The sequence below is a fragment of the Mustelus asterias genome, chromosome 26 (assembly GCF_964213995.1).
Source record: "Mustelus asterias chromosome 26, sMusAst1.hap1.1, whole genome shotgun sequence".
In the NCBI taxonomy this organism is placed as follows: Eukaryota; Metazoa; Chordata; class Chondrichthyes; order Carcharhiniformes; family Triakidae; genus Mustelus; species Mustelus asterias.
Genome location: NC_135826.1, coordinates 36652366 through 36680311, shown reverse-complemented (window position 1 = coordinate 36680311; position 27946 = coordinate 36652366). Strand labels below are relative to the sequence as shown.

The following is a 27946-nucleotide window of genomic DNA, read 5'->3' as shown; positions in this document are numbered from 1 at the left end:
TTTTTCAGACAGGACGCAGCACCCAATCCACCCGCCCCCCCCCCCCTCCATGAGGGATGCAGTCCAAAGCCCTCCTCAGGCTGTTCCTTAGTGCCCCAGTCCTCTTCCATGAGCAATTGCTCCTTTAACATTGATTGAATTCTCCATTGTGGCCTCCACATAAATCCCAGAATGAGAAACCACATCTGCTTTCAACAGGTACAGGGAACCACTAGACACGACACAGGTGAGCAGGGCAGAATTCCTGGGATATCCCAGGAATGTCCCACGCCCATGCTGCCAAACTGCTGCCTGGAGGTAGGGGAGAGACCAGAAAAAGAAAGTGCCTGTCCCCTGAGTTAGAATTTGCAACCCAACATAAATGTGGGGTAAATTCAGCAGATCTGCCTTATGTTTCTATTGGGGCTAAAGGGTTCAAGGGATATGAAGGGAATGCAAGATCGGGATATTGAATTTGATGATCAGCCATGATCAAAATAAGACCATAAGACCATAAGACATAGGAGCGGAAGTAAGGCCATTCGGCCCATCGAGTCCACTCCACCATTCAATCATGATTGATTTCAACTCCATTTACCCGCTCTCTCCCCATAGCCCTTAATTCCTCGAGAAATCAAGAATTTATCAATTTCTGTCTTGAAGACGCTTAACGTCTCGGCCTCCACAGCCCGCTGTGGCAATGAATTCCACAGACCTACCACTCTCTGGCTGAAGAAATTTCTCCTCATCTCTGTTCTAAAGTGACTCCCTTTTATTCTAAGGCTGTGCCCCCGCGTCCTAGTCTCCCCTGCTAATGGAAACAACTTCCCTACGTCCATCCTATCTAAGCCGTTCATTATCTTGTAAGTTTCTATTAGATCTCCCCTCAACCTCCTAAACTCCAATGAATACAATCCCACGATCCTCAGACGTTCATCGTATGTCAGGCCTACCATTCCCGGGATCATCCGTGTGAATCTCCGCTGGACCCACTCCAGTGCCAGTATGTCCTTCCTGAGGTGTGGGGCCCAAAATTGCTCACAGTACTCCAAAAATAAATGGCGGAAAAGACTCGAAGGGCCGAATGGCCTATTCCTGCTTCTATGTTTCTATGTTTCTGAGGTCCAGCCCGCACTCCCCACACCCCATCCTCTTTCCCGGGCCATATCTGCGTCCTACAGGGGCAGAATTCTTTATCAAGGAATCAGGTTGCTATGATTAGGCACCTTACCCCACCAGGGAGAGCGCAATGATGGGAGGTGGAGAAACTGTTCATTCTGTGGGTAAAGGCCAATCATTTACACTGGGCTGTCCCTAATATGATCTGATTCAGAGAGGGAGGGAGGGAGGGGGGCAGTGGGGGGGGGCGGGGGTGGGGGGAGGTTCCTTTGTGTTTATTGGTTTGAACAAAGATTAACTGTTTCCGTGGCACCTGGCAGATTCAACGATTGTTCAGCTCCACCCCCAAGGGATTTAAAGCATCAATTTCTGGGACAGGAGACTGGTCTGCCTGGGGTGAAGTCATGTCAGTGAGTTAATGAATGTGTATGTCAGTGAGCAAGGAACAGAGAGTCCAGGTGGTGCGTCGGGCACTTCTTTAACCAGTGTTGGTGAATTCATTAGTTAGGGTGTCACAGTGCAGCTTTATCAACTTCACATTCTGGCTCCTGTTGCTGAAACTTCTGTTGCACCTGATACCCACGGAGCAGGTTTGAATACCAGAGCTTTCTCATTTTTTAATCAGTAAAATAATTGACGGGGATAATTATTACTGCTTGGGATCCTTTAAAGTTATAAAGACAAGTGCTCTTGAACTGTCAAGTGTTCAGGTCAAGCTGTTGAAAACAGTTACTTTATGAAAAGTAGTTTCATGATTTGATTTGACTTGAGATAGTTCATCAAGGGCAACTACCCACGTATAAAATTTCAGAGGGTCTAACGATGAGCTTTCAAAACAAAACACGAAATTGAGTGAAACGGATAGAAATGCTGGTAATCCAGAATCAAACGGTGTGACAGTTCATGTGGACTGCAGTGAGTGTAAGAAGTTAAGGGATCGACTGCATAGAGTGGTTTGTAATTGCAATATGGTGAGGAGAGTTCTTGGAGAGGGGGTGGGAGTAGCGTGGTGAGAGGGGAAGAGGGAAAGGACGGAAGAGGAGAGGCAATAATAGAGGGAGGGAAGGGAGAGGGTGATTAAGATGGGTGGGAAATAAGATAAACTTCAAAGTTAACTTATTTTTTGCGATTAAAACTAAATGTTTGCAAATAAAAACTCTGTGAAAGGAAGTAAAGATTGTTAAATGGAAGGGACCTGGTTTGGCGATTCTTGTCATTTCATTAATGGGCCATTCTTTTTCCTTTTGTGTTCCTTCAGTCTTAATTACTTTCTGACTAAATTTTAAAATTGGAAACCTTTTATCTTGTGCTTTGTGCAGTGGAAGCATTTGTGACAAGCTGACTAACATGTCAATCAATATTTAATTTATTTGCTTCTCAGCAATGACAAAATTTAAGCATATTCCCTTTCAATGCTTTGATTTGATTTATTATTGTCACATGTATTGGTGTACAGTGAAAGGAATTGTTTCTTGCGCACTATACTGACAACGCATACCATTCATAGATAAGGAAAGGAGAGAGTGCAGAATGTAGTGTTGCAGTCATAGCTATGGTGTAGAGAAAGATCAGCTTAATGCAAGGTAGGTCCATTCAGGGGCGGCATGGTGGCACAGTGGTTAGCATTGCTGCCTTACAGTGCCAAGGACCCAGGTTCAATTCCAGCCTGGGTGACTGTGTGAAGTTTGCACATTCTCCCTGTGTCTGCGTGGGTTTCCTCCAGGTGCTCCGGTTTCTTCCCACACTCCAAAGATGTGCAGGTTAGGTTGACTGGCCACGCTAAATTGCCCCTTAGTGTCCCAAGATGTGTAAATTAGGGGGATTAGCAGGGTAAATACGTGGAGTTACGGGGATACGGCCTGGGTGGGATTGTAGTCAGTGCAGGCTCGATGGGCCGAACGGCCTCCTGCACTGTATGGATTCTATAAAAGTCTGATGGCTGCAGGGAAGAAGCTGCTCTTGCAGAATGAACTGAGCAGCTGCTCATCTCATCGAGAATGTTCTTGTCTAACTCTGTCTTTTCTGTTGCTCAATGATGCAAAATGCATCTGGCAAATAGAGTTATACTGTCAGCTGTGAATCACTAGTCGGCTAGTTGAGAGCTCCGTGAATCTGTGACCATGTCTAATGTCAGACCAAGGAGGTAATCTCATTGCATCTCACAATGGGGAGCAGTCTGACCCCATTTGGGCTCAATATCGATGAGAAACACACTCCCATTGGTATGGAAGCTAAACGGAGGCACACTGCTTCCCATGATTTCACACTTCCATTGGTACCAGGCCCTTAAATACTGTTTAAAACGATGATGCTAAAGATCACTGTCAGTAACATCTTTCTTGTTAAATTAAACTGCAAGTAACCAAGTTGAATTTGATTACAAGTATTTTGTTCACAAGATTATAGCCTGGAACTTAGCTGAAAAAGAAAAATCATTCTAATTACTTTTAAGAATGATTTAAGTTTTTTAAAGTTTATTTATTGGTGTCACAAGTTGGCTTACACTAACACTGCAATGAAGTTATTGTGAAAATCCCCCAGTCGCCACACTCTGGCACCTGTTCGGGTACACTGAGGGAGAATTTAGCATGGCCAATGCACCTAACCAGCACATCTTTCGGACAATGGGAGGAAACCGGAGCACCTGGAGGAAACCCACACAGACACGGGGAGAATGTGCAAACTCCACACAGACAGTGACCCTACAGAATGGAAGCCTACTTGTGACTAATAAATAAACTTTACTTTACTTGGCACCGGATGTAGAATATTCCTGTCCAGCGCTGCCTGCATTGTGTTATTGACCTAAGAATGTAAAATGTATTTGGGCTCAGTACCAATGGGAGGGTGAGTCGGGTTTGTGCGAGATTCACTGCTCCATTTCTCATCACTTGGGCTCAACATTCTGTTGTGTGCGCAGTGTAACTTTGGCTTTATAAAGCAATGAAATTCTCTCCTTGGTCTGACATTAGACACAGACACAGATTCAATAGGGCCGACCCTTTGTCATTCGCAACCCACAGTTTAACTCTGCATTTTTCATTCTTAACCAATGGTGGCGTATAGACAGAAAATATTCTATATCAGATGCCAAATGTGCAGCTAATAAATTATCTTATGCTGGAAGGAAATACGTTTAAACCAGACTTAAATGCACTTTCCTCTTCCTGCTACTGAAACTGCTAATATCCAGGCTATGATCACGTGACAAAAATACTTGTAACAAAATGCAACATGGGTCCTCGGAGCCCCTTTTGACCACAGTGAACTTCGAGCCATTTGGAATTTCTACTGGTATAATTTAACATGGGAGGGTCATGAACTGAAGATAAAACTTGAGTAGTCCTGTGATGGTATCTTAGCCCTGTCTCTCACTCACACCCTGCCATTATTTATAATGAACCCAATCTTGAATTAAATCAGCATTCCTTACAATCAGAGCAGTTAAAAAAAAGCACAGAAATTATGCCGGACTGTGAGGCTATTGTGGTATCTGTAGCCCCGAATAATGCTGTCAGCCGATTCACTGGAGGGTGTAATGAGGAGAATCTTTTCAGTTAGCAGTAAATTACTGGGCTGTGTATGTTAACAGGACAACAATTTGCTGTGAAGTGAACTGTACCTTGTTTTGTTTGGGAAGAACAGCTTCATTGCAACGTTTGAAAAGAAACGCAAAATCAGTTATCCTGATCGCAAACAAGGGAATATTGTTCCGCATTTCGGTTAGGGGGGGTCTCTCTGTGCGCCAAGAAGCCTGGCAACCTAATTGGAGATATCCAAACAAGAAAGTTGCAGGGGGGCCGAGCACAGGTTTGTAAGACCACAACATGTTCAAGGGAGTTTGGAAAGGAAGGTTTGGGATTGGGCAGCAGTTTACAAGGACTGAGGGGCGCAGAGAGGGATCACCGCCATATGGGCACTACATTGCCAATGAGATAGGAAGGGGACAATCTCCCAGGGTCCTTACTCTTGATCACTATTCCACAACCCTGCTCTCACACACACATTTGTCAAAGTTGGGTGAGGGCTGATAGGGCTCAGCTGTGGTCCCTCCATGACGGAACAGCTTGCACTCACCCAGAGCTGAATTTGAACTAGGTAGCAGGGGTGGAGCTGGTTGGGGGTATTGGGAGGGGGGTTGTTGGCAGGGTTGCTTTGCTCACAGTGGGCAGGGGACTGGGGAAAAATAATGGGGAGCCAGGGACAGGGACGCAGCTCAGCTTTCCTCTAAACAGAGGCAGGCAGTTAATTGCCATATCTAACACCCCAAATAGGGACGATTTAACTGGCCTGTCAGTGTTTTGCCACCGGCTGAATGGGCCCCCATTGCAATGAGGAAGTACAGTAAGAGTTTTAACAACACCAGGTTAAAGTCCAACAGGTTTGTTTGGTAGCAAATGCCATTAGCCATTTGGTAGCAAATGGCATTTGCCATCAAACAAACCTGTTGAACTTTAACCTGGTGTTGTTAAAACTCTTACTGTGTTTACCCCAGTCCAACGCCGGCATCTCCACATAATGAGGAAGAAACCAGCTCCACAGAAGAGGTCTTTTCCTGCTGCAGTCCAGAGAGCCGAGGGAGCCTGAGGTTCCCTGGCTCAAAAAGAGTCTAGGAAGGCTGCCTCTAATGCAGCCCTAGTGGGTTCCCCCTCCATTCCAAGAGGTCTGCTCAGCTTAGCCCACCACCCTGAAATTTTAGTTTAATCCTACCCCTCAAAGAGTGCCTCCATGTTGATGTCCCAGCATCCTATGTCGGGGTCTTCATAGAATCATAGAATCCCTACAGTGCAGAAGGCGGCCATTCGGCCCATTGAGTCTGCACTGACCACTATCCCACCCAGGCCCTATCCCCATAAACCTATGCATTTACCCTAGCTAGTCCCCCGACACTAACGGGCAATTTAGAATGGCCAATCCACCTAACCTGCACATCATTGGACTGTGGGAGGAAACCTGAGCACCCGGAGGAAACCCACGCAGACACGGGGAGAACATGCAAACTCCACACAGACAGTGACCCAAAACTGGAATTGAACCTGGGTCCCTGGCGCTGTGAGGCAGCAGTGCTAACCACTGTGCCACTGTGCTGCCCCATCTTGAAGCCCATGGTCAAAGTCTGCCCTTAGTGTCTGGGCTGGGCTCATACATGATGGATGGCCACTTGGGCTGATACCAGATGGCACACAACCCTGCATGGTATTCAGTCCGAATCATCCTTCAGGAGCTGGGAGGGGTGAAATTGGTTGCCCTCTTTTTAGGTCAAACCAAATAAACAAACTCAAATTAAGTCAGGACAAAGTAAAAGGGGCAGCTCCCCAAAAGGAGGGGGAACAGTCTGAACAAAAATCAAAGTACAAAGGAAACTTGAAAACATCAAATTAAAATGTGATTATCAGGGTCGATAACGCACCCCAACCCCTGTGGTGCCCAACGGGCACGGAAGGCGTCAACCGCGCCCGTGGACACCGCATGCTCCCTCTCCAGGGACACCTGGCCGCAAATGTAGCCGCGGTAGAGGGGCAGACAGTCAGGATGGACAGCCCCCTCGATCGCCCGCTGTCTGGACCTGTAAATAGCGCATTTCGCCAGGCCCAGGAGCAGGTTCACGAGGAGGTCGCCATCCCGACCCTCCCCTCTCCGCACCAAGTGTCCGTAGATCAGGAGCGTGGGACTGAAGTGCAAACAAAACATCAATAAAAGGTTCTTTAGGAAAACAAAAAGGGAGTGCAGCCTAAGACATGGTCCACGGTCTCCACAAGGCCACAGAAGGGGCAGTCTTCGGAGCCCGTGAACCAGTGAATCCTACGGTTGCACGGCACTGCTGCATGCATCACCCTCCACCCCAGGTCCCCGACGTAATTGGGGGAGATCCCTCCATAGAGGGACCTCCACCAGGGACCTCCGCCGCCCGGCGGCAACAAGGCCCGCCAAGGTGTATCCGGGCGACAGGCGAGGACGCGGTAGTGGAAGGTGTGCAGCAGCAGCCCACACAGGAAACGCCTCCATGCGGTAGAAAAAGGCACGGAGGACATTTCCGCGAGGCGGCTCATGCTGTGGGGCACCTCACCCGAGGAGGGGGGGTTGAGGTTTTGGGCCAATGTGGAATTCTGTCCGAACAGGGGAATGCTCGGGCGGGATCCCACCGCACGCCTGCGCCGCCTCGAGTTTGCATGCATTTTTGGGGCCGAGCACAACCATCCTAAGGTCTAGGATGGCTTTGGCCGCACGCCAGACGGACACCCCCGCACGCCAGATGGACACCCTCGCGGGCTCAGCCAGCACGCGGGGGCTTTTATCTTTGATGGCTCCAGTCTTAATCTTCCTTTTGTCCACATTCCTGCCATCACTATCTCACTGATCTCTAATGGCACATCTACTTCCCCGTTCTCATTGCAGCTGCTTCAGTTTCTTCTTTCTTTCCATTACATTTCACCTCAACACTCTTAGCTCCAAATCTTTCATCAATCCCATGCATTACTTCCTGCTCCCATACCTTGGAGATGCTTCTAATTCCCCTTTCACAGAATACATAAAGAAAGGCTGTCAACGGATGCACTAACTCTCCAGTGTCCAACCTCTCCATTTTTCCCTCTCTATTTTGTTGATACAACCATAGCCAGTGGATCTCTGAATTCCTTCCCCTGCTCCATCAAACACTCTTTATTCACTCGTGGGATGTGGATGTCGCTGGGCCAGCATTTATTGTCTATCCCTAATTGCCCTTGAGCTGAGTGGCTGTTAGACCAGTTCTGGAGTCACATGTAGGCCAGACCAAGTAAGAATGGCAGATTTCCTTCTCTACAGAATATTAGTGAACCAGATGGAGTTTTACAACAATCGGCGATGATTTTATGGTCATCATTAGACTTTTAATTCTGGATTTTTATTGAACTCAAATTTCAACATCTGCCATGGTGGGATTCGAATCCTGGTCCCCAGAGCATTACCTTGGGTTTCTGGATTACAAGTCCAGTGACAATACCATTATGCCTACATTGCCCTCCCATCTGCCCTACACAACTCTTCTTTCTTCCTGAATCATCACTACTAAAATCAACATGCTTCATACTCTTTTAACATAATTCATTGTTATTCTACATCTCAGACTCCTCACTTTCATCTTGAGGTTGCCAGGAAGTTGCCTTTGCTAGAACAACAGTTTGCATTTATATAAAGTCCTTAATATAATAAAATGTCCCAAAGCATTTCATTGGAATTTGCCACATAAAGAGCAGTTAGGACAGGATTTGGTCAAAGAGGTAGGTTTTAGAGAGAGCCCTCAAGGAAAGAGGCAGAGAGACCAGAGAAGATTCAGGAGGGAATTTCAGAGTGTATGTCCTAGGCAGTTGAAGAAATGGCCTTCAATGATGGGATGAGGAAAACTGGGGATGTGTAAGAGGACAGAAATTTGAGGCGTGCAGAGACCTCAGAGCTGTAAGACTAGAGGAGGTTATTCCATCTGTAGCGGGCGTGGTGGGGGAAGGAGTGGAGGCAGTGCCTTTAGGTTCCAGCAATCAGTAATTCATCCGAGGTGCACCCTGCAGAAGACAAGGAACCAGTTGCGGCCTCCTTATCCTCTATTCTTTTTCCTAAAAATATACTTTGGCCGGACTGTTACAGTCATTCACGCCGGCAGAATTTTCCCATCCTGCTGCAGAGAATGAAGATTTGGCTGGGTGCCAAATTCTCCAACCTCACTGCAGTGGGATCATGGCGTGAATGGCCAGTAAGGTTGCGCTCATTATCTATAAAAGTACAACACATAACAGTTCACATTTGACATACCTAAAGTCCCAATACAGACCACGTTCTTCCAATATTATACATGAGGTGTCTCACTATATTTGCAATACAGGCTATATTTCCAGTGTGAAACATTCACAGGTGCTGTTAAATCTCTTAGTTGTGAGGTGTCTCCTCAAGAATTACTCCACAGCCATACATCAGGGAACACAGATCTTTATTTAGCCTACTCGTTCCACACTCATAACGTTGATTGCCTCCCCAGGACGGTTCCCAACCATCTCACTCCACACCCTAGGTCACCTGACCCATTCCCTTAAAGGGGCTACGCCCCAACATAAGTAACAGGTGCATACTGCCTGAGGGATTTTACATGGTTTACAACGCCCTCAGTACACTATGTCAGGAGGACAGTGGACTTTCCCCATTGAGCCTTTGCAGCGGCTGCCCCAAGCTTTACTGCAACCCTCAGCTTGGAGTCCTGAATCTTGGAATGTGACAGTTTGCAACTCTCCCCATTCCACTCCCAACACTTAACTGTTGAATGTCCACTAAGGCCATCAATGGGGCATCTCCTTTAATCACCTGGGTGCGTCTTTCTCCTTAACACTGCTAGTGTTACTGCATCAGGCAGTAACCAAGTGAAGTCTTAACCTCGGAAAATGGATCAAGGTGGGCCAGATAAACCCTGGCGGCACTCCACCATGAAGAGGAGAAATATATTCTTAAGTATCTTGCCTTTTATCCCACTTTAACACTTAACCCAGTTGATTTGCTGTTCTTTATTGGACCAGTTTAATTACAACAGAAGTCCAGGGAATTGATGCAATCAACATCATGCGAAGGGTCAGAAAAGGTGACTAATTCTCTATAATTACCAGTAACAGTCCTCTGGTCAATCTCAGGCTCAGAGATAAAGACGCCATGGGTAGAGTTGAATGTTCCGTATCAGAATGATACTGAATGGAAACTAATTACTCTTCTGATGTAGATCTTTCCTGGGGATGGAGGACATGCCCGGTTAATCCTTGAAAAGATACTCCCTCCCATCATCAGGAAATTCAGACAGTGTGTGGGGTCCACTTTAATAATAATGTCTCAATTCGCAACAGGAGATATTTTATGTGCAGTCTGTGTGCCTTCTGCAGGAACTGCTCTACTCAGTGGTTGTCAGCACCCAGGGAACTCTACCCCCAGCAAGTGTCAAATCCAAGGAGCTGTGACCCAGTGAGAGTCAGTCAGCTGCTTCACTGGAGCGAGATTAAAAAATGCACCAAAAAATTAAACCTTTACAATAAACGACAAAGAAAAATACTGTGGAACTTGACAGTCACTGTCTGATCGATCAGCAGCACCTTTCCCACATGCCCCCGAAACTCCTTTTATCCAGAATTATATCTCATTGCATTTTAATCCTAGTAATATGCACCTTAATGATCATCCCCAGTACTGCACAATCTTCCTAACTTCAGGGTGAAAGAATTCCCCTTGACTCCTCACTAACATCCTCATTTTCATCTTGCGTTCCTTGGATTTGGACTTTTTAACACAATGAGTGGATGATTTGTCCAATTTGTCAATCCCCTTTCCAATCTTGCCTTACAAGATGGTTTATTTTACAGAGGAACTATTGGTACTATCATGGAACTGGTCAGCAAAGAGTTGGATAAACTACCAATTGCAGAGCCAAAGATAGGATTCAGGAACACACTTCGCTTTAAGTTGTCCTTGGCTGTGCTGTCCTTGTGTCTCATCATAGCTGCCATCGTCCTGGGCGTTTATTTTGGTGAGTCCAACAAAATGATTGTGAATTCAGTTCATTGTTTTCTCATCCTCCCTCTCAATTTAGTTTTATGTTCCTGACCCACCTAATGTTTTATTCTTTAGTTTTCTCCTAAAGGCACCCAGGTAGCTATCTCACCCAAGGACCTGTTCAGCTCTGTGTTTAGCTGTGGAATATCAGAGGGCCATCCATCATTGGGAACATCTGGACATATTAGGTCTCACCCAACATCTGCAACACATTCATGCTCCAGCAGAGGACAATGGATAACAAAGGAGGAACCTCTCTGGGCCTACTCCGAACCCAGTCACACGGAGGCCTGTTGCAGTACTGTTTTCCTAACTGAAATCAGCACAAACCAGGGAGTGAATTTGGACCTTTGTACTGGCAAACTTCGGTGGCACAGTGGCTACCACTGCTGCCTCACGGTGCCAGGGACCCGGGTACGATTCCCGGCTTGGGTCACTGTCTGTGCGGAGTCTGCATGTTCTCCCTGTATCTGCATGGGTTTCCTCCGGGTGCTCTGGTTTCTTTCCACAGTCTGAAAGACGTGCTGGTTAGGTGCACTGGCCATGCTAAATTCTCCTTCAGTGTACCCAAACAGGTGCTGGAGTGTAGCAACTAGGGGATTTTCACAGTAACTTCATTGCAGTGTTAATGTAAGCCCACTTGTGACACTAATAAATAAACTAAACTACCAAAATGGAAATAAATTTAGTCATTGAGCCATCCAGGAAGTCCATAAGTTGACAGTTTAGTTATGCTTCCAATCCAATGCATAACTCTCACTGTATTCATCTCATTTTCTTTAATACAGGGATATGTGGAGCTCACAAAGGATTGCCAACCCAGCAACACCTGGAAATGAAAGCTAGTAAGTACAATTTCTTTTCATTGCACTGAATGTTTTGCAATTAATCTTCCAGATTACTCCACTAAGCATCTGCTGAGCATCTTCATGCGAAGGAATTGCTTTTATACTGAGTTGGCCAGCCTTTGTAAGCGGGACTTTAGAATTCCAGGTGCTGATAATGACCAGAAAAACACAAAATGCTGGAAAGTCTCTGCAGGCCTGACAGCATCTGTGGAGAGAGAATAGAGCCAACATTTCAAGTATGGATGACCCTTCGTCAGATATTGGCCAGTTAGATGAATGCGCACATCTGTTGAAAACCCATTTTAGTACCATGTGTACAGATGGAGATTGCATGCTGTATAAACCAGGAAGCACTCAGATGGAACACTATTAAACTTGCTAAGCCTATTTCCAATTATAACAATGATATGTTTTATTATGTAGTTTTCCCACTTAAAATATCCACATTTAGGATGGTAACTGCTTGCATTAAGTCGATTTGAAAGTTTCTGGTTACAGTATCTAAAGATTTCTGTTTGTCTCCGGGAAGAAGAGCAGTGCTTCCTTACTGGGCGGCAGTTCACCGTCTCTCCACTGGCTATCCCCTTGCCAGAGCTAGGTTGTGCAGGCTGCAGCCTGGCACAACAATAAAGGAAACATGTTCTGGAGGATATTGCAAAGCTCTCCCTGATCTCTCCAGATATCTGAAGCACATTTTGAGCAGCCCAATGGTCGTCTCCACACTTGCGGAGGCACGGCTCCTCTTGTACTTCTCCTCGGCCTCAGTTCTTGGGTGACTGAGAGATGTCATCAGCTACCTCTTCAAGGGATAGCCCTAGTCGCCCAGGAGCCATCCATCCAATCTCGCAGGAGCCACAAACATCCTTAATACCTGTGAGTGCCATAAGATATAAACATTGTGTGAGCTCCCATGGTATGGGGCACAAATTTGCAGAAAGATCCCCTGTGGTCACAGACCAGCAGAACTTTCATTGAATGGACCCCTTTCTGTTAACAAAGCTCCCGGCTCATCTGTTGGCGCTTTGGCCACATGCCTGTAATCTCTTACACCCTGGATGCTGGAGAACCCAGCCATTGTCACAGCCTTGTCTCTGCCTGGCTGCCTTCGTCTGTCCAGTAATGGATGAACATGCTGACGTGTATGAATGTAGCAACAGTCGCCAGTTTGATGCAGTTGTGTGCCACTGATTTAGGCACAGCACTCAAATCCTCCACTGAGCCCTGAAAGAAACTGAGGACCATTGTGACCTTCAAAGCCACTGGCATAGGGTGTCCATCCACACAGCTGGAGGTCATATCCAGACCTATTGTGTGATATATTGCTGTCACTGTGTCCCTGGAGTGCTGTGGCTCCTGCAGCTCTGGTCCTTGGACATTTGGAGTGTTGCCTGTGCACTCTAGCCACTGGGTAATGGCAGCTTCAGTGAGTCCTCCCAGCTTGGCTTCCTGCTGACCCTGCATTGATTGATCTAGTGCCTTTCCTCTTAAAGATCTCTCCCTGGGACATTGCCCTTGCTCACCTGGCCTCTTCTCTCTCCTGCTCCTGCCTTCAGAGGGGGTCCCACCACCGGAATACACTATTCCCATTAGATCAGATGCAGAAGACAAGTGCTTGGTGTTAGGAATACTGCTGATTTTCAATGCAAGGGGCATCCCGAACCCTGGAAGGGAAATCTGGAATGCCAGTTCTTAACTCCTATTTATATTCGCGATTTGGAAAAAAATGTAAAAAACAAGATGAAACCCGGTGAGGAAAGGGGTCAGTCTTGTTGTAAATGATTCAAATAACAAAACAAAGACCAAGAAAGGCAACTGAATGTTATCTAGGTCTTGCTGCGTATGGACGCTGATTGCTTTATGTCTGTTGTGAATGGCACTGAACATCCTGCATTCACAGCAAATATTCCCACTTCTGGCCTCATGATGGGGGAAGGTCATTAATGAAGTAACTGAAGATGGTTGGGTCGAGGACCTCTACCATCCCACAGTGATGTCCTAGGGCTGAGAGTATGGCCTCCGACAACCACAACCATCTTCCTTTTTGCTAGGTATGACTCCAAGCAAAGAAGAACTACCCCCCCCCCCCCCACCCCCGATTCCCACTGACTTCAATTTCACCATATCTCCTTATGCCACACTCAGTCAAATGTTGCCATGTTGTCAAAGGTCACTCTCACCTCACCTCTAACATTCAGCCATTTTGTCCAAGTTTGGACCAAGGCTTCTAGTGAAGGTCAGGATCCAGGTGATCCTGGCAGAAGCCAAATCCAAGCATCAATGAGCAGGTTAATGCTGACTAAGTGTTGTTTGATAGCACTGACAATGGCACCTTCTATCACTTTGCTGATGATTGAGAATAGAGTGATGGAGCGGTAACTGGCTGGGGTGGATTTGTCCTGCCTTTTATGGACAGAGCATTCAAGCAAAAAATAAGATGTTTGTGGTTGTTGGACGCCAATCATCTCAGCCCTAGGATTGTGGGATAGTAGGGTTCCTACACCCGACCATCTTCAGCTACTTCATTAATGACCTTCCTCCAATTTCCACATTGTTGGGTAGATGCCAACGTTGTAGCTGTGTTGGGAACAGCTTGGTTCATGGCATGACAAGTTCTGGAGCGTAAGTCTTCAAGTGCCGTTGGCAGGATATTATCAGGGCCCATAGCTTTTTCAGTATCAATGCCTTCAGCTATTTCTTGATATGTGGAGTGAATTGAGCTGGCTGAAGGCTGGCATCTGTGATGCTGGGGACCTCCAGAGAGGCTGAGGTGAATCATCCACTCAGCACTTCTGGCTGAAGATGGTTGAAAATGTTTCAGCCTTGTCTCTTTTACACTGATGTGCTTGGACTCCCCCAACATTGAGAATGGGGACATTTGTGGAACCTCCTTCTCCTGTTAATGGTTTAATTGTCCAGCAACATTCACAGCTGGATGTTGCAGGATTGCAGAGCTTAGATCTGATCCATTGGTTGCGTGATTGCTTAGCTCTGTCTATTGCATGCTGTTTGAGCTGTTTGGCATGCATGAACTCCTGTGTTGTAAATTCATCAAGTTACCACCTCATTTTTAGGTATGCCTCATGCTGCCTCTGGCATGCTCTCCTGCACTCTCTCATTGAACCAGTGTTGATCCCCTGGCTTGGTGATAATGGTAGAGTGTGGGCTATGCCAGGCTATGTGGTTACAGATTGTGGTTGCATACAATTCTGCTGTTGCTTTCGCCCACAGCGCCTTAGGGATTCCCAGTTTTGAGCAGTTAGATCTGTTCCGAATCTATCTCATTTAACATGGTGGTAATGCCACACAGCACAATGGATCGTATCCTCAATGTGAAGATAGGACTTTGTCTTCACAAAGACCGTGATACCTGCAACAGGCCCGGTTTGGTAGTCTAGATATCGAGTCACTCCTGGTAATGGACATTGAGGTCCCCCAACCAGAGTTTATTCTATACTCTTGCCATCCTCAATGTTTCCTCCAGGTGATTTCAACATAGAGGAGGACTGATTCATCAGCTGAGGGGGGGATAGTACTTGGCAATCAGCAAGAGGTTTCCTTGCCCATGTTTGACCTTATGCCATGAGACTTCATTGGTCAGCAGTCAATGTTGAGGACTCCCAGGGCAACTCCCTCCTGACTGTATATCAATCTGCCATCAGCTGTGCTGGGTCTGCCCTTGCAGTGGGACAAGCCATACCCAGAGCTGGTGATGGTGGTGTCTGGCGCATTGTTCTTACAATGAGATAATTTGATGTGTCTGGCTAAGTCAGCCTATTGTTTGACCAGTCTGTGAGATACTTTTGGCATAAGCCCCCAGATGTTAGTGAGCAGAACTTTGCAGGGTCAATAGGGCGGGGTGTGCCATTGTGATTTCTGATGCCTAAGTCAGTGCTGGGTGATCCATTCACTTTTATTTAATTATTTATTTGTTTATTTTTCTTAAATTACACTATCCTTAAAGTTCCAAAGCCAATGCTCAGAATGGACGGGGCAAATCCAAATCCATTCCTCGCTTGCTCCAAAAACCAAATTCAAAATCCAATTCAAGGTTCCCACAAGGGAGACAAACAAGGTCCAAGCTGACAAGATAAGGCATCGCACCCCATATCGGGCCTGATCTGATACTCGATCTTAGCCAAAAGACCAGCCGCTTTTATCCCTTTTTTCACTTTTCTGTGGCAGATTGATACAACTGAGTGGCTTGCTAGGTCATTTCAGAGGGCAGTTAAGTGTCAACCACATTGCTGTGGGTCTGGAGTCACATGTAGGCCAGACCGCGTAAGGACGGCAGATTTCCTTCCCTAAAAGGCATTAGAGAACCAGATGACAATCAATGATAATTACATGGCACCAATACTGAGACTAGCTTCACACTCCAGATTTGTTATTCATTGTATTCAAATTTGAAAAGCTGCTGTGTTTGAATTTGAACCTCTGCCTTCAAAACATTAACCTGGGGGGTCTCTGGATTACTAATCCAGTGACATTACTGATACACCATCGTCACCCTCGTGTATCTGCTGCTTTTAATTCTTTTTTTCCTTCTAGTTTCTGTTGCATCTAAAAGGCCTCCAAAGGTCAATTCCTATATAAATCTCAGCCCTGTTAGGTTTGAGGGGACATTATATACAAGGCACTGATACGTTGTTCTTTGTAATACAGCAGGCTGCTCAGCTGGGAATTACATCTGCAAGAATGGGCAATGCCTCACAAAATCCAACCCGGAATGTGACAAAACAAATGATTGCTTGGACCAGTCGGATGAGACGGAGTGCAGTAAGTTTTAATTGAAGGTCAGGTTTCCATGGAGACCATACACTGACAGGTGTTTACACATTTAAACATGATAATGCAATTAAGGGCATTCTATTGTTTAGACTGGATTTTGGAGACTTTATTCATTCATTCTCACCTGTGCGATGAACCAGTGGTTAGCACGGATACCTCACAGCGCCAGGGACCCGGGTTCAATTTCAGGCTTGGGTCACTACCTGTGCATGGTCTGTACGTTCTCTTGTGCCTGCGTGGGTTTCCTCCGGGTGCTCCGGTTTCCTCCCACAGTCTGAAAGATGTGCTGCTTAGGTGCATTGGCCATGCTAAATTCTCTCTCAGTGTACCCGAACAGGCGCCGGAGTGTGGCGACTAGGGGATTTTCACAGTTACTTCATTGCAGTGTTAATGTAAGCCTACTTGTGACACTAATAAATAAACTTTATACTTTAAACAACAATATGCAATAGGGTAGATCAGTGCTGGCTTTGAACTGAGGCTGAGATACTGTTCCTTGAATCCTTCAAGATGAGGAATTTTATTTTGACTCCAGGTTACATAATAGCACTATCTTTCTTTTTCAAAAACTTCATGCTTTTGTTGCATGTTGTGCAGTGTGTTAAGAATTAGAAGATATGCATTCCTTGGTGCCCTTTCTCCAGGCTGCTATCTAATTAAATGAGGTATGTGTAAGGCTGCCAGATTCAGGTTCTTGCCGCAGCCTTAACCACAATTCCACTGAGCCAGCAGCTCCCTCCACTCGTTGCCAATATCAAACACGCTCTGAGGTACAACGTAAGTTAAAGATAGGGTAAAGCTCTCTCTGCACTGTCCTGTCAAACACTCCCGGTGTGGAGATGCCGGCGTTGGACTGGGGTAAGAGACCACTCCATCTGACGAAGGAGCAGCAAGCTCCGAAAGCTTATGGTATTTGCTACCAAATAAACCTGTTGGACTTTAACCTGGTGTTGTGAGACTTCTTACAACACTCCCGGGACAGGGATATCACAGGGTGAGGTGGACATGAAAGCCCACGTATCGTACATTCACCATCACTTCTATCAGGAAGGATCTGACGTCAGCAGATTGGCTCCTGATGCATTTTCTGCCAAAGGCCACACTGGCAATGCTGGGGATCCATGTGATGCGCCTGGGACATCTTTCCTAGCCTAGACTATCAGATCCATATTTCAAAGAGCACTCAGGGTGTAGCCTTTTTCTAATTCAACTGTGGACAGTTAGATGTTTGGTTTTGAACATCTTGTGTGGGTTTTTTTTCAGGCTGTGGTACCCCCTTGATCTCGAACAGAATTGTGGGAGGCAAGGCAGCTACTATTGAGGAGTGGCCGTGGCAAGTCGATCTCAGTATAGTTGGCATTGGTCATGACTGTGGGGCTACAGTTGTGGCGAACACATGGCTGATTTCAGCAGCTCATTGTTTTCTGGGGTAAGTCATCCTATGAGCGGGCGGATCAGCTTTGGTTGAGTGAAAACACAGACATACCCAGACCATGAGCACCAGATGATCCCAATCTGCTTCTCTTGACTGACATTTCACACATTATTTTTGATGCCTCAAGTTCCCAATGGTTCATCGGGTAAAGTTGCAAAGATGTTGGGCGGCACGGTGGCCTCACAGCTCCAGGGACCCAGGTTCGATTGTGGCCTCGGGTCAACTGTCTGTGTGGAGTTTGTACATTCTCCCCATGCCTGGGTGAGTTTCCTTCGGGTGCTCCGGTTTCCTCCCACAGTCCAAAGGTGTGTGGATCAGGTTGATGGGCCGTGCTAAATTGACCTTTAGTGTCAGTGGCAAATACATGGGGTTACAGGGATGGGGCCTGGGTGGGGTTATTGCCGGTGCAGGCTCGATGGGCCAAATGGCTTCCTTCTGCATTGTAGATTCTATGATTCTATGAAAGCTGTCAGGTAACAAGCACGAATGCAAGATAACTCTGAGATCCAGCACTTCTCTGCATAATTCTGAGCCACAGAGATCAGAGAGTCCCAGAGGATTCGTACTAATATCAGCCATCCAACGGTATGGATGAGAAAGTTAACTTTGGTTCTTGTTCCAGGTTACTGTTCACTCAGTCTTGCTGGAAATGTTGAAGTCAGGATAGGATTCGGCTGTGAATATCCACCTGACACATATCATCTAGGTGAATGACCACATGGTTTTTGAGAGGGTTGTCTTATGAGGTGAGACTGAGTAGACTGGGGCTATACTCATTGGAATTCAGAAGAATGAGGGGAGATCTTATAGAAACATATAAGATTGTGAAGGGAATATATAAGATAGAAGCAGGGAAGTTGTTTCCACTGGCAGGTGAAACTAGAACTAGGGGTCATGGCCTCAAAATAAGGGGGAGCAGGTTTAGGACTGAGTTGAGGAGGAACTTCTTCACCCAAAGGGTTGTGAATCTGTGGAATTCCCTGCCCAGTGAAGTAGTTGAGGTTCCCTTATTGAATGTTTTTAAGGCAAGGATAGATACATTTTTGAACAGTAAAGGAATTGAGGGCTATGATGAGTGGGCAGGTAAGTGGAGGTGAGTCCACAAAAAGATCAGCCATGATCTTATTGAATGGTGGAGCAGGCTCGAAGGACCAGATGGCCTACTCCTGCTCCGAGTTCTTATGTTCTTATGGTGAGGTACCAGAGGGCAGGTGACACCAGCAGAACGCTTATCTCAGAGAAAGTGAGTGGATAGGCAATGGCACCAAAGTGGAATTTACTTCCTGTGGAACAATACCCCTGTGGGCACTACTATCCAGGAATCTACATACAAACATTTATACAAACATACAAATTAGGAGAAGGAATAAGCCATTCAGGCTTCATCTTGCTCCACCATTCAATAAGGTCACGGTTGATCTGATCATGGCCTGAATTTTATTCTGCTTCCTACCCCTTATACCCTTGACTCACTTGTCAATCAAGAATCTATCTAAATCAACCTTAAAAATATTCAGTGACCCTGCTGCCAACCCTCTCTGGAGAAATGAGCTCTGCAGACTCATGACCCTTTGAGAGAGAACATTTCTTCTCATAGAATCCCTACAGTACAGAAAGAGGCCATTCAGCCCCTCAAGTCTGTATTGACCACAATCCCACCCAGGCCCCATTCCCATAACCCCACACATTTACCCTGTTAATCCCCCCGACACTAGGGTCAATTCAGCATGGCCAATCAACCTAACCCACACATCTTTGGACTCTCACCTCCATTTTAAAATGGAGACCCCTTATTTATAATCTATAGCCTTTAGCTCTAGTCTCTCCCACAAGAGGAAACATCCTTTCGGCATCCACTGTTTCAAGTCCTCTCAGGATCTTATAGATTTCAATAAGGTCACCTCTCAATCCTCTAATCTGTACCTTAGTGGGAATTATTAGGGAACTGTGCTCCAGTGGGAATTACTGCACGGGAACCTGCACCCCTGTGGTAATCAACATCCACACACCTATGTGCCATTGAGACTCAATGACCTCAGGTGAAAAAATAATAAAAATTGTTCATCTTTAATAAATGAAGAATGGAGACCCAAGAATAATCTTTCTGTTTTGGTTTTTTGCAGCTCGCCAGACCCAACGAACTGGGAGGTGATCCTCGGGACTATGTTTAGAGATGATCAAAGTTCTGCAGCAGTGAAAAGGAAGTTGAAGAGGATCATTGTTCACCCTTTATTTGATCCGTCTACATTAAGCTATGATGCGGTTCTGCTGGAGTTAACCAGCCCTGTATCATTCTCTAAGTCGATCCAGCCCGTGTGTTTACCTTCGCCTACTCACATCTTCCCCACAGGAAAGAATTGCACCATCACAGGATGGGGAGCCCTGAGTGAGGACAATGGTGTGGAGCAAGTTTATTATACGGCTGTGCATTTCTGTGTTCTTCAAAAAAGAAACTCAAAAAACCCATTATGGACCCTCAACTTGTAAATCCCCAACGGGCATTGTTTCCAGAATGAGATAGGCACTGTAGTACCTTTCAGTTGGTCGCCAAGGTGGTACAGTGATCAAATAGTTCCACACATCTCCCACATAGAACTGCCTTTCCTCCTTTGTTTAGCCAATAACTGGGCATATGTCATCGAGTCATAGAGGTTTACAGCATGGAAACAGACCCATCGGCCCAACTTGCCCATGCCACCCAGTTTTTACCACTAAGCTAGTCCCAATTGCCCACATTTGGCTCATATCCCTCTATACCCATCGTACCCATGTAACTTTCTAAATGCTTTTTAAAAGACAAAATTGTACCCGCCTCTGTTACTACCCCTGGCAGCTTGTTCCAGACACTCACCACCCTCTGTGTGCATAAAAATGCCCCTGCCCATTTGTATCTCTCCCCTCTCACCTTAAACCTATGCCCTCTAGTTTTAGACTCCTCTACCTTTGGAAAAAGATGTTGACTATCTAGCTGATCTATGCCCCTCATTATTTTATAGACCTCTATAAAATCACCCCAGGCCTCTTACGCTCCAGGGAAAAAAGTCCCAGTCTACCCAGCCTCTCCTTATAACTCAAACCATCAAGTCCCAGCAGCATCCTAGTAAATCTTGATAGGGATGTTCCAAGAACTTGAGAGAGTTTGGACGCTGGAACTATGGAGTCATTCCACTAAGTGCAGGGATTTGGTGCTGTCCCTCTGCAGCGCTTCCCTCTGGAATTTCTGCTATTTTGCTGCTCTCCCTCTGTTTAATGTTGATACACGTACTGCAGACGCTTTGTAACCATGGGAACCCCACATTTATCATTGTGCAATTTAAATCATGACACTCAGCAACATGTTACATTGAATGATGTGCTACTCATTGACAGAAGCAGTGCGACCTGATGAGGTGCAGCACAGCCATGACGATGCCTGATCCCGGGGTGCTGATATGTTATCTCTATGTTGCCCCAGGACCTACCCCAAAATCTGAAGTTGTGCATTATATCGAGCAGTGACTCTCACTGCCTTCCAGCACAACCTGCCCGTTGTCCTTTGTTCTGCTTGCTTGCTCTCATCCCTTGATCTCGCAATTGAAATAACCTTCTCAGTACCTGAACGGAGTGGATCTTCATGGAATTTGATTTGATTTGATTTGATTTAACTTATTATTGTCACATGTATTAGTGAAAAGTATTGTTTCTTGCGCTATACAGACAAAGCATACCGTACACAGGGAAGGAAACAAGAGTGTGCAGAATGTAAATGAGTTAGAATGAAGTTTTAGAAGTATAGAACGAGAGTAAAAGATAGAATTAGAAGGTGTGCTGGGCACAGCTTGCAAGAAGTTGCCTCGTCCCGACGCCATCTTGAGATTGTATTGAATTGTTGAATCTTGAATTCTGCTGGTCACCACATTTGACAGGCTTCATCCATTTGGCAGCACTTCACAACTTACTTTAAAAAGATCAAATTCATGTTTTGTCTTTGTAATAAATAAAACAGAAGCTGTAGGAACAAGGTGAGGCCATTTTACTCCCTGTTCTGCTCTTCAATGAGATTGTGGCTGATCTGTATCCTAACTCCATTGCCTCATATCACTTAATCCCTTTGTTTAACAAAAATCTATCAATCTTAGATTTGGAAGTAACAATTGCAGTTTATTGAAGAGAAATCCAAATTTCTACCAACCTTTAGCATGTAGAAATGTTTCCTAATTTCCCTCCTGAAAGGTCGGCCTCTAACTTTTAGACTGTTCCCTTGTCCTGGACTCACCAAGCAGCAGAAATAGGAGAAACTATCAATTCCCATTCACTAATCACCAGGGAATGCAGCACCTGTTTGTGTATTAGAAACAGAGTTGATCAAGAGATTGATTCTGTTTCTCTCTCCACAGACCTGCTGAATATTTCCAGGACTTATTGTTTCTATATCAGATCTTCAGCATCTGCAATATATTGCCTTAGTCTAAGTGTAGTTTAACCCTTGGCATCCAGTTTTATTGTAGCTAATCTGCACTGAACTCCGTCCAAGGCCAGTATATCCTTCCTACGTTGTGGTGTTCTGAACTGCTCCCAGTATTCCAGATGTCATCTAGCCAGCATTTTGCAAAGCTGCTTCAGTGGATCTGTCCGAGGGGTGGGGGGAGGTGGGGTGGGGGTTGGTCATGATAGGCTGCAGGCCCCTGGGAGGGGTGTCGTGTTTAGGACATGGAGACCTGCGCATACGCAGTGGTGCCCTCTGCTGCTCTCAGCCAGTGTTTTGGGGCGCTGAGCCCTGCCCCCGCCTTTCCTCCCACTGATGAGAAATGGTTTTTGAGGGTTCTTTGTTCTCTAAGTGCATGAGATCGCAGATTTCGACTCGCCCCAAATACGGATCAGAAACACCCATGTTTTCACGCTCGTTCTAGACTTAGAACTTTTTTCATTGGATTGCCCCATTGTCTTCTTGTTCTTCTTTAAAAACTGATGCAAAGTAATTGTTTAATATTTAAGTTATTCCCTTATTTTCCCGTGTAGTTTGAGTTTGAAGAGGCCCACATTGCTTTTAACCACCCTCCTTCTTGTAATATAATTATAAAGGTTTATTTGTGGGTACAGGCAGGTCCATATGACATATTCCTACCCAGAAAGCACTGTTGAAATGGAGTGTGGCCTTTCCATTCTGTCAAATGGTACAATTTGGAATTTGTGGCCCAAAGCAGTGACCAGTTTAGAGCACAGAACAGTTTATAAAGGACCCATACTGACCTTAGAAATTCTCAGGCAGATGTCAAATTCTGTACATACATTAACGGTATGATGGCTGTTAAATTAGTGATGTCGTATAGCTCACACTTTCTTTATTCTTCTATTTCTGTGGCAGATTCTTTCCCCATCATGCTACAGAAAGCCACTGTTCAGATCTTCAATCAAAGCGAATGTGTCAGACTCTACGGCAAGTTTGTAACTCCAGAAATGATATGCGCTGGATTCATGTCTGGCAAAGTGGATTCCTGTCAGGTCAGTAACGTGGCCAGATCAAGGCAGCATCTCCCCACGTTCTGCTCCCACCCCAAATGTGCTTCTTTTGGTTTTGCCACCAGGGTGGTTTATTAACTGCATGTGTGGATTTGTCAATCCAAAGTTGAGCCCTTTAGATGACCAGGGCCAATCATCCCCTTGCACCTTTGGGACCAGGAGCTGAATCCAGCCCAGTCTGATTAGATGAGCATTTCTCACTGGTCGCAAGCATCCTCAATGTAATGAATCTGAGTGTTCATAATGTCACTTGCAAATACATGTGTATCTAGCCAACTAAATCTGATTTGTACAGACTACAACCAATCTTAATTTAGTTATACTTCACAAAGAATATCACCTTCAATCATTTTGGCAAGTACTGAAATATGCCCCTTCCACTATCTACCTCCTTCCAACATCTCCCATCTGATGTCCTCTCCCACTATCACACCCTTACCCCATCGAAGGGTGGGAAGGACATGCCAAATAATTATCGTCTTACATCGGCGGTGGGCAAATTATTAGACTCAATCCTGAGAGATCAGATAAACTGTCACTTAGTAAGTGGAGTGTCAGCTTTGTTTTTCTTATGGACTTTAAACCCACAACCTCTGGACTCTGAGGTGAGAGTGCAACCCACTGGGCCACGGCTGACACTGGAACAAAATGGACGGTGGGAGAGCATGGTTGATGGGAAGGGGGATAAATGATGGGAGAGGGCAGGTGTTGGGGGCAGGGTGAGGGAGAATTATAAGAGGGGGTCCAAAGGACCATAGAAATTATACAGCACAGAAGGGGGCCATTCGGTCCATCTTGTCCATGCTGACTCAAAGACACCCAGGTGCCCTTTCTAATCCCATCTTCATGGGCTCGTGACCGGTAGTCAGCATGACTTTGTTGAGGGAGGGTCATGCCTGACAAATTTGATTGAATTCTTTGAGAAAGTGACAAGAAGATCAGTGAGGGTAGTGCAGTGATGTTGTCTACATAGATTTTAGTAAGGCATTTGACAAGGTTCCACATGACAGACTGATCAAAAAAATAAAAGCCCATGGGGTGCAGGGTATTGTAGCGAATTGGATCCAAAGTTAGCTTAGCAACAAAGGGCAATGGTCTATGGCTGCCCTTGTGAATGGAAAGCTGTTTCAAGTGGTATTCCAGAGGGCTCAGTGTTGGGACTCCTGCTGTTTGTTTTATGTATTAATGATTTGGACTTGAATGTGGGGGGGGGCTGATTGGAAAATTTGCAGATGACACAATAATTGGCCGTGTAGTGGATAGTGTAGAGGGTAGTTGTAAGCTCCAAAATTATATAGATGGGTTGGTGGAGTGGGCAAGAAAGTGGCAGAAGGAGTTCAACCCTGATAAGTGTGAGGTCAAACAGTAAAAAGGAGTAACACAGTATACAGGAATATACTGAGAGGGGTAGATGAAATGAGAGATCTTGGTGTGGAAGTGCACAGGTCCCTAAAGGCAGCAATACAGGTAGATAAGGTTGTAAAGGGGCAGCACGATGGCACAGTGGTTAGCACTGCTGCTTCACAGCTCCAGGGTCCCGGGTTCGATTCCCGGCTCGGGTCACTGTCTGTGTGGAGTTTGCACATTCTCCTCGTGTCTGCGTGGGTTTTCTCCGGGTGCTCCGGTTTCCTCCCACAGTCCAAAGATGTGTGGGTTGGGTTGATTGGCCAGGTTAAAAATTGCCCCTTAGTGTCCTGAGATGCGTGGATTAGTGGGTAAATATGTGGGGGTAGGGCCTGGGTGGGATTGTGGTCGGTGCAGACTCGATGGGCCGAATGGCCTCCTTCTGCACTGTAGGATTTCTATGATTCCTATATTTGTGTCCTAAAGAAGGCACATGGAATGCTCTCCTTTACTGGCAGATGTGCAGAATACAAAAGTAGGGATGTAATGATAGAATTGTATAAGACACCGGTGAGGCCACAATGGGAGTGTTGTGTGTGGTTCTGGTACAGGAAGAATGTAATTGCACTGGAGAGAGCGCACAGAAGATTTACTAGAATATTGCCAGAGCTGGAGAATTGTAGCTACTAGGAGAGATTAGAGAGGTTGGGGTTGTTTCCCTTGGAACAGAGAAGGCTGAGGGCTGACATGTTTGAGGTATACAAAATAGTGAGAGATAGAGATAGAGTGGACAGGAGGAACCTGTTTCCCTTGACAGAGAATTCAAAAACCAGGGGTCAAAGATTCAAGCTAAGGATTAGGGGGACATGAGGAAAAACTTTTTCATGGAGAGGGTGGTTGGTGTCTGGAATTCGCTGCCTGAGTGGGTGGTGGAGGCAGAGACCCTAAACTTGTTTAAAAAGTACCTGGATCTGCGCCTTAAGTGCTGTAAGCTACAGGGCTATGGGCCATGTGCAGGAAGATGGGATTAGAAAGGGCACCTGGGTGTCTTTGGGTCGACATGGACAAGATGGACCGAATGGCTCCCTCCTGTGCTGTATAATTTCTATGGTCCTATGGACCCCCTCTTATAATTCCCCCTCACCGTCACCCCCAACATCTGCCCTCTCCCATCATCTATCCCCCCTCCCATCAACCAGGCTCTCCCACCGTCCATTTTGTTCCAGTGTCAGCCGTGGCCCAGTGGGTTGCACTCTCACCTCAGAGTCAAGAGGTTGTGGGTTTAAAGTCCACAAAAAAACAAAGCAGACACTCCAGTGCAGGGCTGAGGCAGTGCTGCACTGTCAGAGGTGCTTTCTTTCAGGTGAGATGGTAAGGGCCTGTCTGCCCTATCAGATAGATGCATGGCACTCATTTGACGAAGGGTGTCTAGGGTAACATTTCTGCCTCAATCCAATCACAAAAAAGAACACATTATGTGGTCATTATCTCACTGCTGTTTGTGGGAGCTTGCTCTGCACATAGTAGCTGCCACATTTCCTGCATCACAACAGTGACGACACTTCTAAAGAATTTCATTGGCTTTGGGGCGTCCTGAGATTGGCTATGGAAATGCAAGTATTTCCTTTCCTTTTCCAGCTCCTCACACAATCCTTTCTCTCCCACCTGACCAGTGCCCAACTCCCAGTCTTGGCCTGAGATTATGGGATTGTGTAAAATGGATGTTTGATTCAGGTGCCTGTGGTACACCACCCCCTCCACTTCCCACACCCCCAAATGGCAGTGATGGAAGTGAAGTTTAGGCGGATGATCAGACATTGCCCGATGTCACAGTTACCTCATCAGGGAGAAAAGATAAAGATTGCTATCACCAATTTCATCCCTTCACCTGCTCCTTGGAAACAAAACCCAAAAGAGAGTTCATAGAATCTCTACAATGCAGAAGAGGCCATTTGGCCCATCGAGTCTGCACCGATTCTCTGACAGAGTATCTTACCCAGGCCCTCTCCCCTGCCCTACCCCCGTAACCCCACACATTTACTGTGGCTAATCCACCTAACCTACACATCTTTGGACACTAAGAGGCAATTTAGCATGGCCAGTTCACCTAACTTGCACATCTTTTGACTGTGGGAGGAAACCGGAGAACCCGGAGGAAACCAACGTAGACACGGGTAGAACGTGCAAACTCCAAACCGAGTCACCCAAGGCTGGGATTGAACCCGGGTCCCTGGCGCTGTGAGGCAGCAGTGCTAACCACTGTGCCACCGTGCCATCCAAATCAAAGTAATCAAAGTAGAGACATTGCTGAGGCAGTGAATGTTGTTTCTTTAAACCACCCTGGACCAGTGATTCTTGATACACATCCACCTGATCCCCTTCATCTAAATATTGTACAGAATAAAATCAGAGCCTGAGCAATGAACTGGATAATATTTCACTCAACTGGGCGTGAATCGCCTGTAACCAGCAGTTGTTTCTTTGAAATGAAATATATTATTTAAAACATTTTGGCAAAAAACAATGAAAGCTTCAAATGCTGCAACAGGGGCCGGTCAAGGTTTGTTTAAATTGTCTTTATATGTGTGCATCAGAGTTATTACATCGAGCTATTATTTTTTCTGTCCTCAATGTAACTCATTGCCAGGGATTCTTTCCAAGAACTGATCACTTGCTCAGATTACTACCCTGTTGATGAAGCTCATCTTAAGATTGCAGTTTATTCATAATTGTTTTTGATTCACTTAACATAGAAACATAGAAACCAGAACCAGGAAGAGGCCATTCAGCCCTCCGCGCCTGCTCCACCATTCATTATGATCATGGCTGATCATTAAATTCAATATCCTGATCCCCCCCTTCCCCCCTATCCCTTGATCCCTTTTGCCCCAAGAGCTACATCTACTTTCTACTTGAAATCAGACAACATTTTGGCCTCGGTGGTAGTGAATTCCACACATTCACCATGCTCTGGGTGAAGAAATTTCTCCTCACCTCAGTTCTAAAAGGTTTACCCGTTATCCTCAAACAATGACCCCTAGTTCTGGACTCCCCCACCATTGGGAACATTGTTTCTACCCTGTCTAACCCTGTTAGAATTTTATAAGTTTCTATGAAATCCCTTCTCACTCCTCTAAACTCCAGTGAATATAATCCTAACTGACTTAGTCTTTCCTTATATGACAGTCCTGCCATCCTAGGAATCAGCCTGGTAAACCTTTGCTGTACTCCCTCTATAGTAAAGACATCCTTCCTCGGATAAGGGTACCAAAACTGCACACAATACTCCAGGTGTGGCCTCACCAACGCCCTACACAATTGCAGCAAAGCATCCCTATCCCTCTGCTCAAATCCTCTCGATATGAAGGCCCACATACCA

The 27946-nt window shown here is 45.9% G+C and overlaps 1 protein-coding gene across 2 annotated transcripts in view; it reads left to right on the top strand.

Annotated features, from left to right (window-relative positions):
* The window catches only part of tmprss9 (transmembrane serine protease 9), a 63077-nt gene that overhangs the window by 19286 nt on the left and 15845 nt on the right, over positions 1–27946 (top strand). For both annotated transcript variants that reach the window (XM_078198794.1, XM_078198793.1), the window contains exons 2-7: positions 10464–10627; positions 11442–11498; positions 16164–16277; positions 17553–17718; positions 19848–20122; positions 23069–23205. In XM_078198794.1, coding sequence (XP_078054920.1) covers positions 10483–10627; positions 11442–11498; positions 16164–16277; positions 17553–17718; positions 19848–20122; positions 23069–23205 — 894 coding nt within the window. In that variant the 5' untranslated portion in view covers positions 10464–10482. The remainder of the gene's footprint in view (positions 1–10463; positions 10628–11441; positions 11499–16163; positions 16278–17552; positions 17719–19847; positions 20123–23068; positions 23206–27946) is intronic.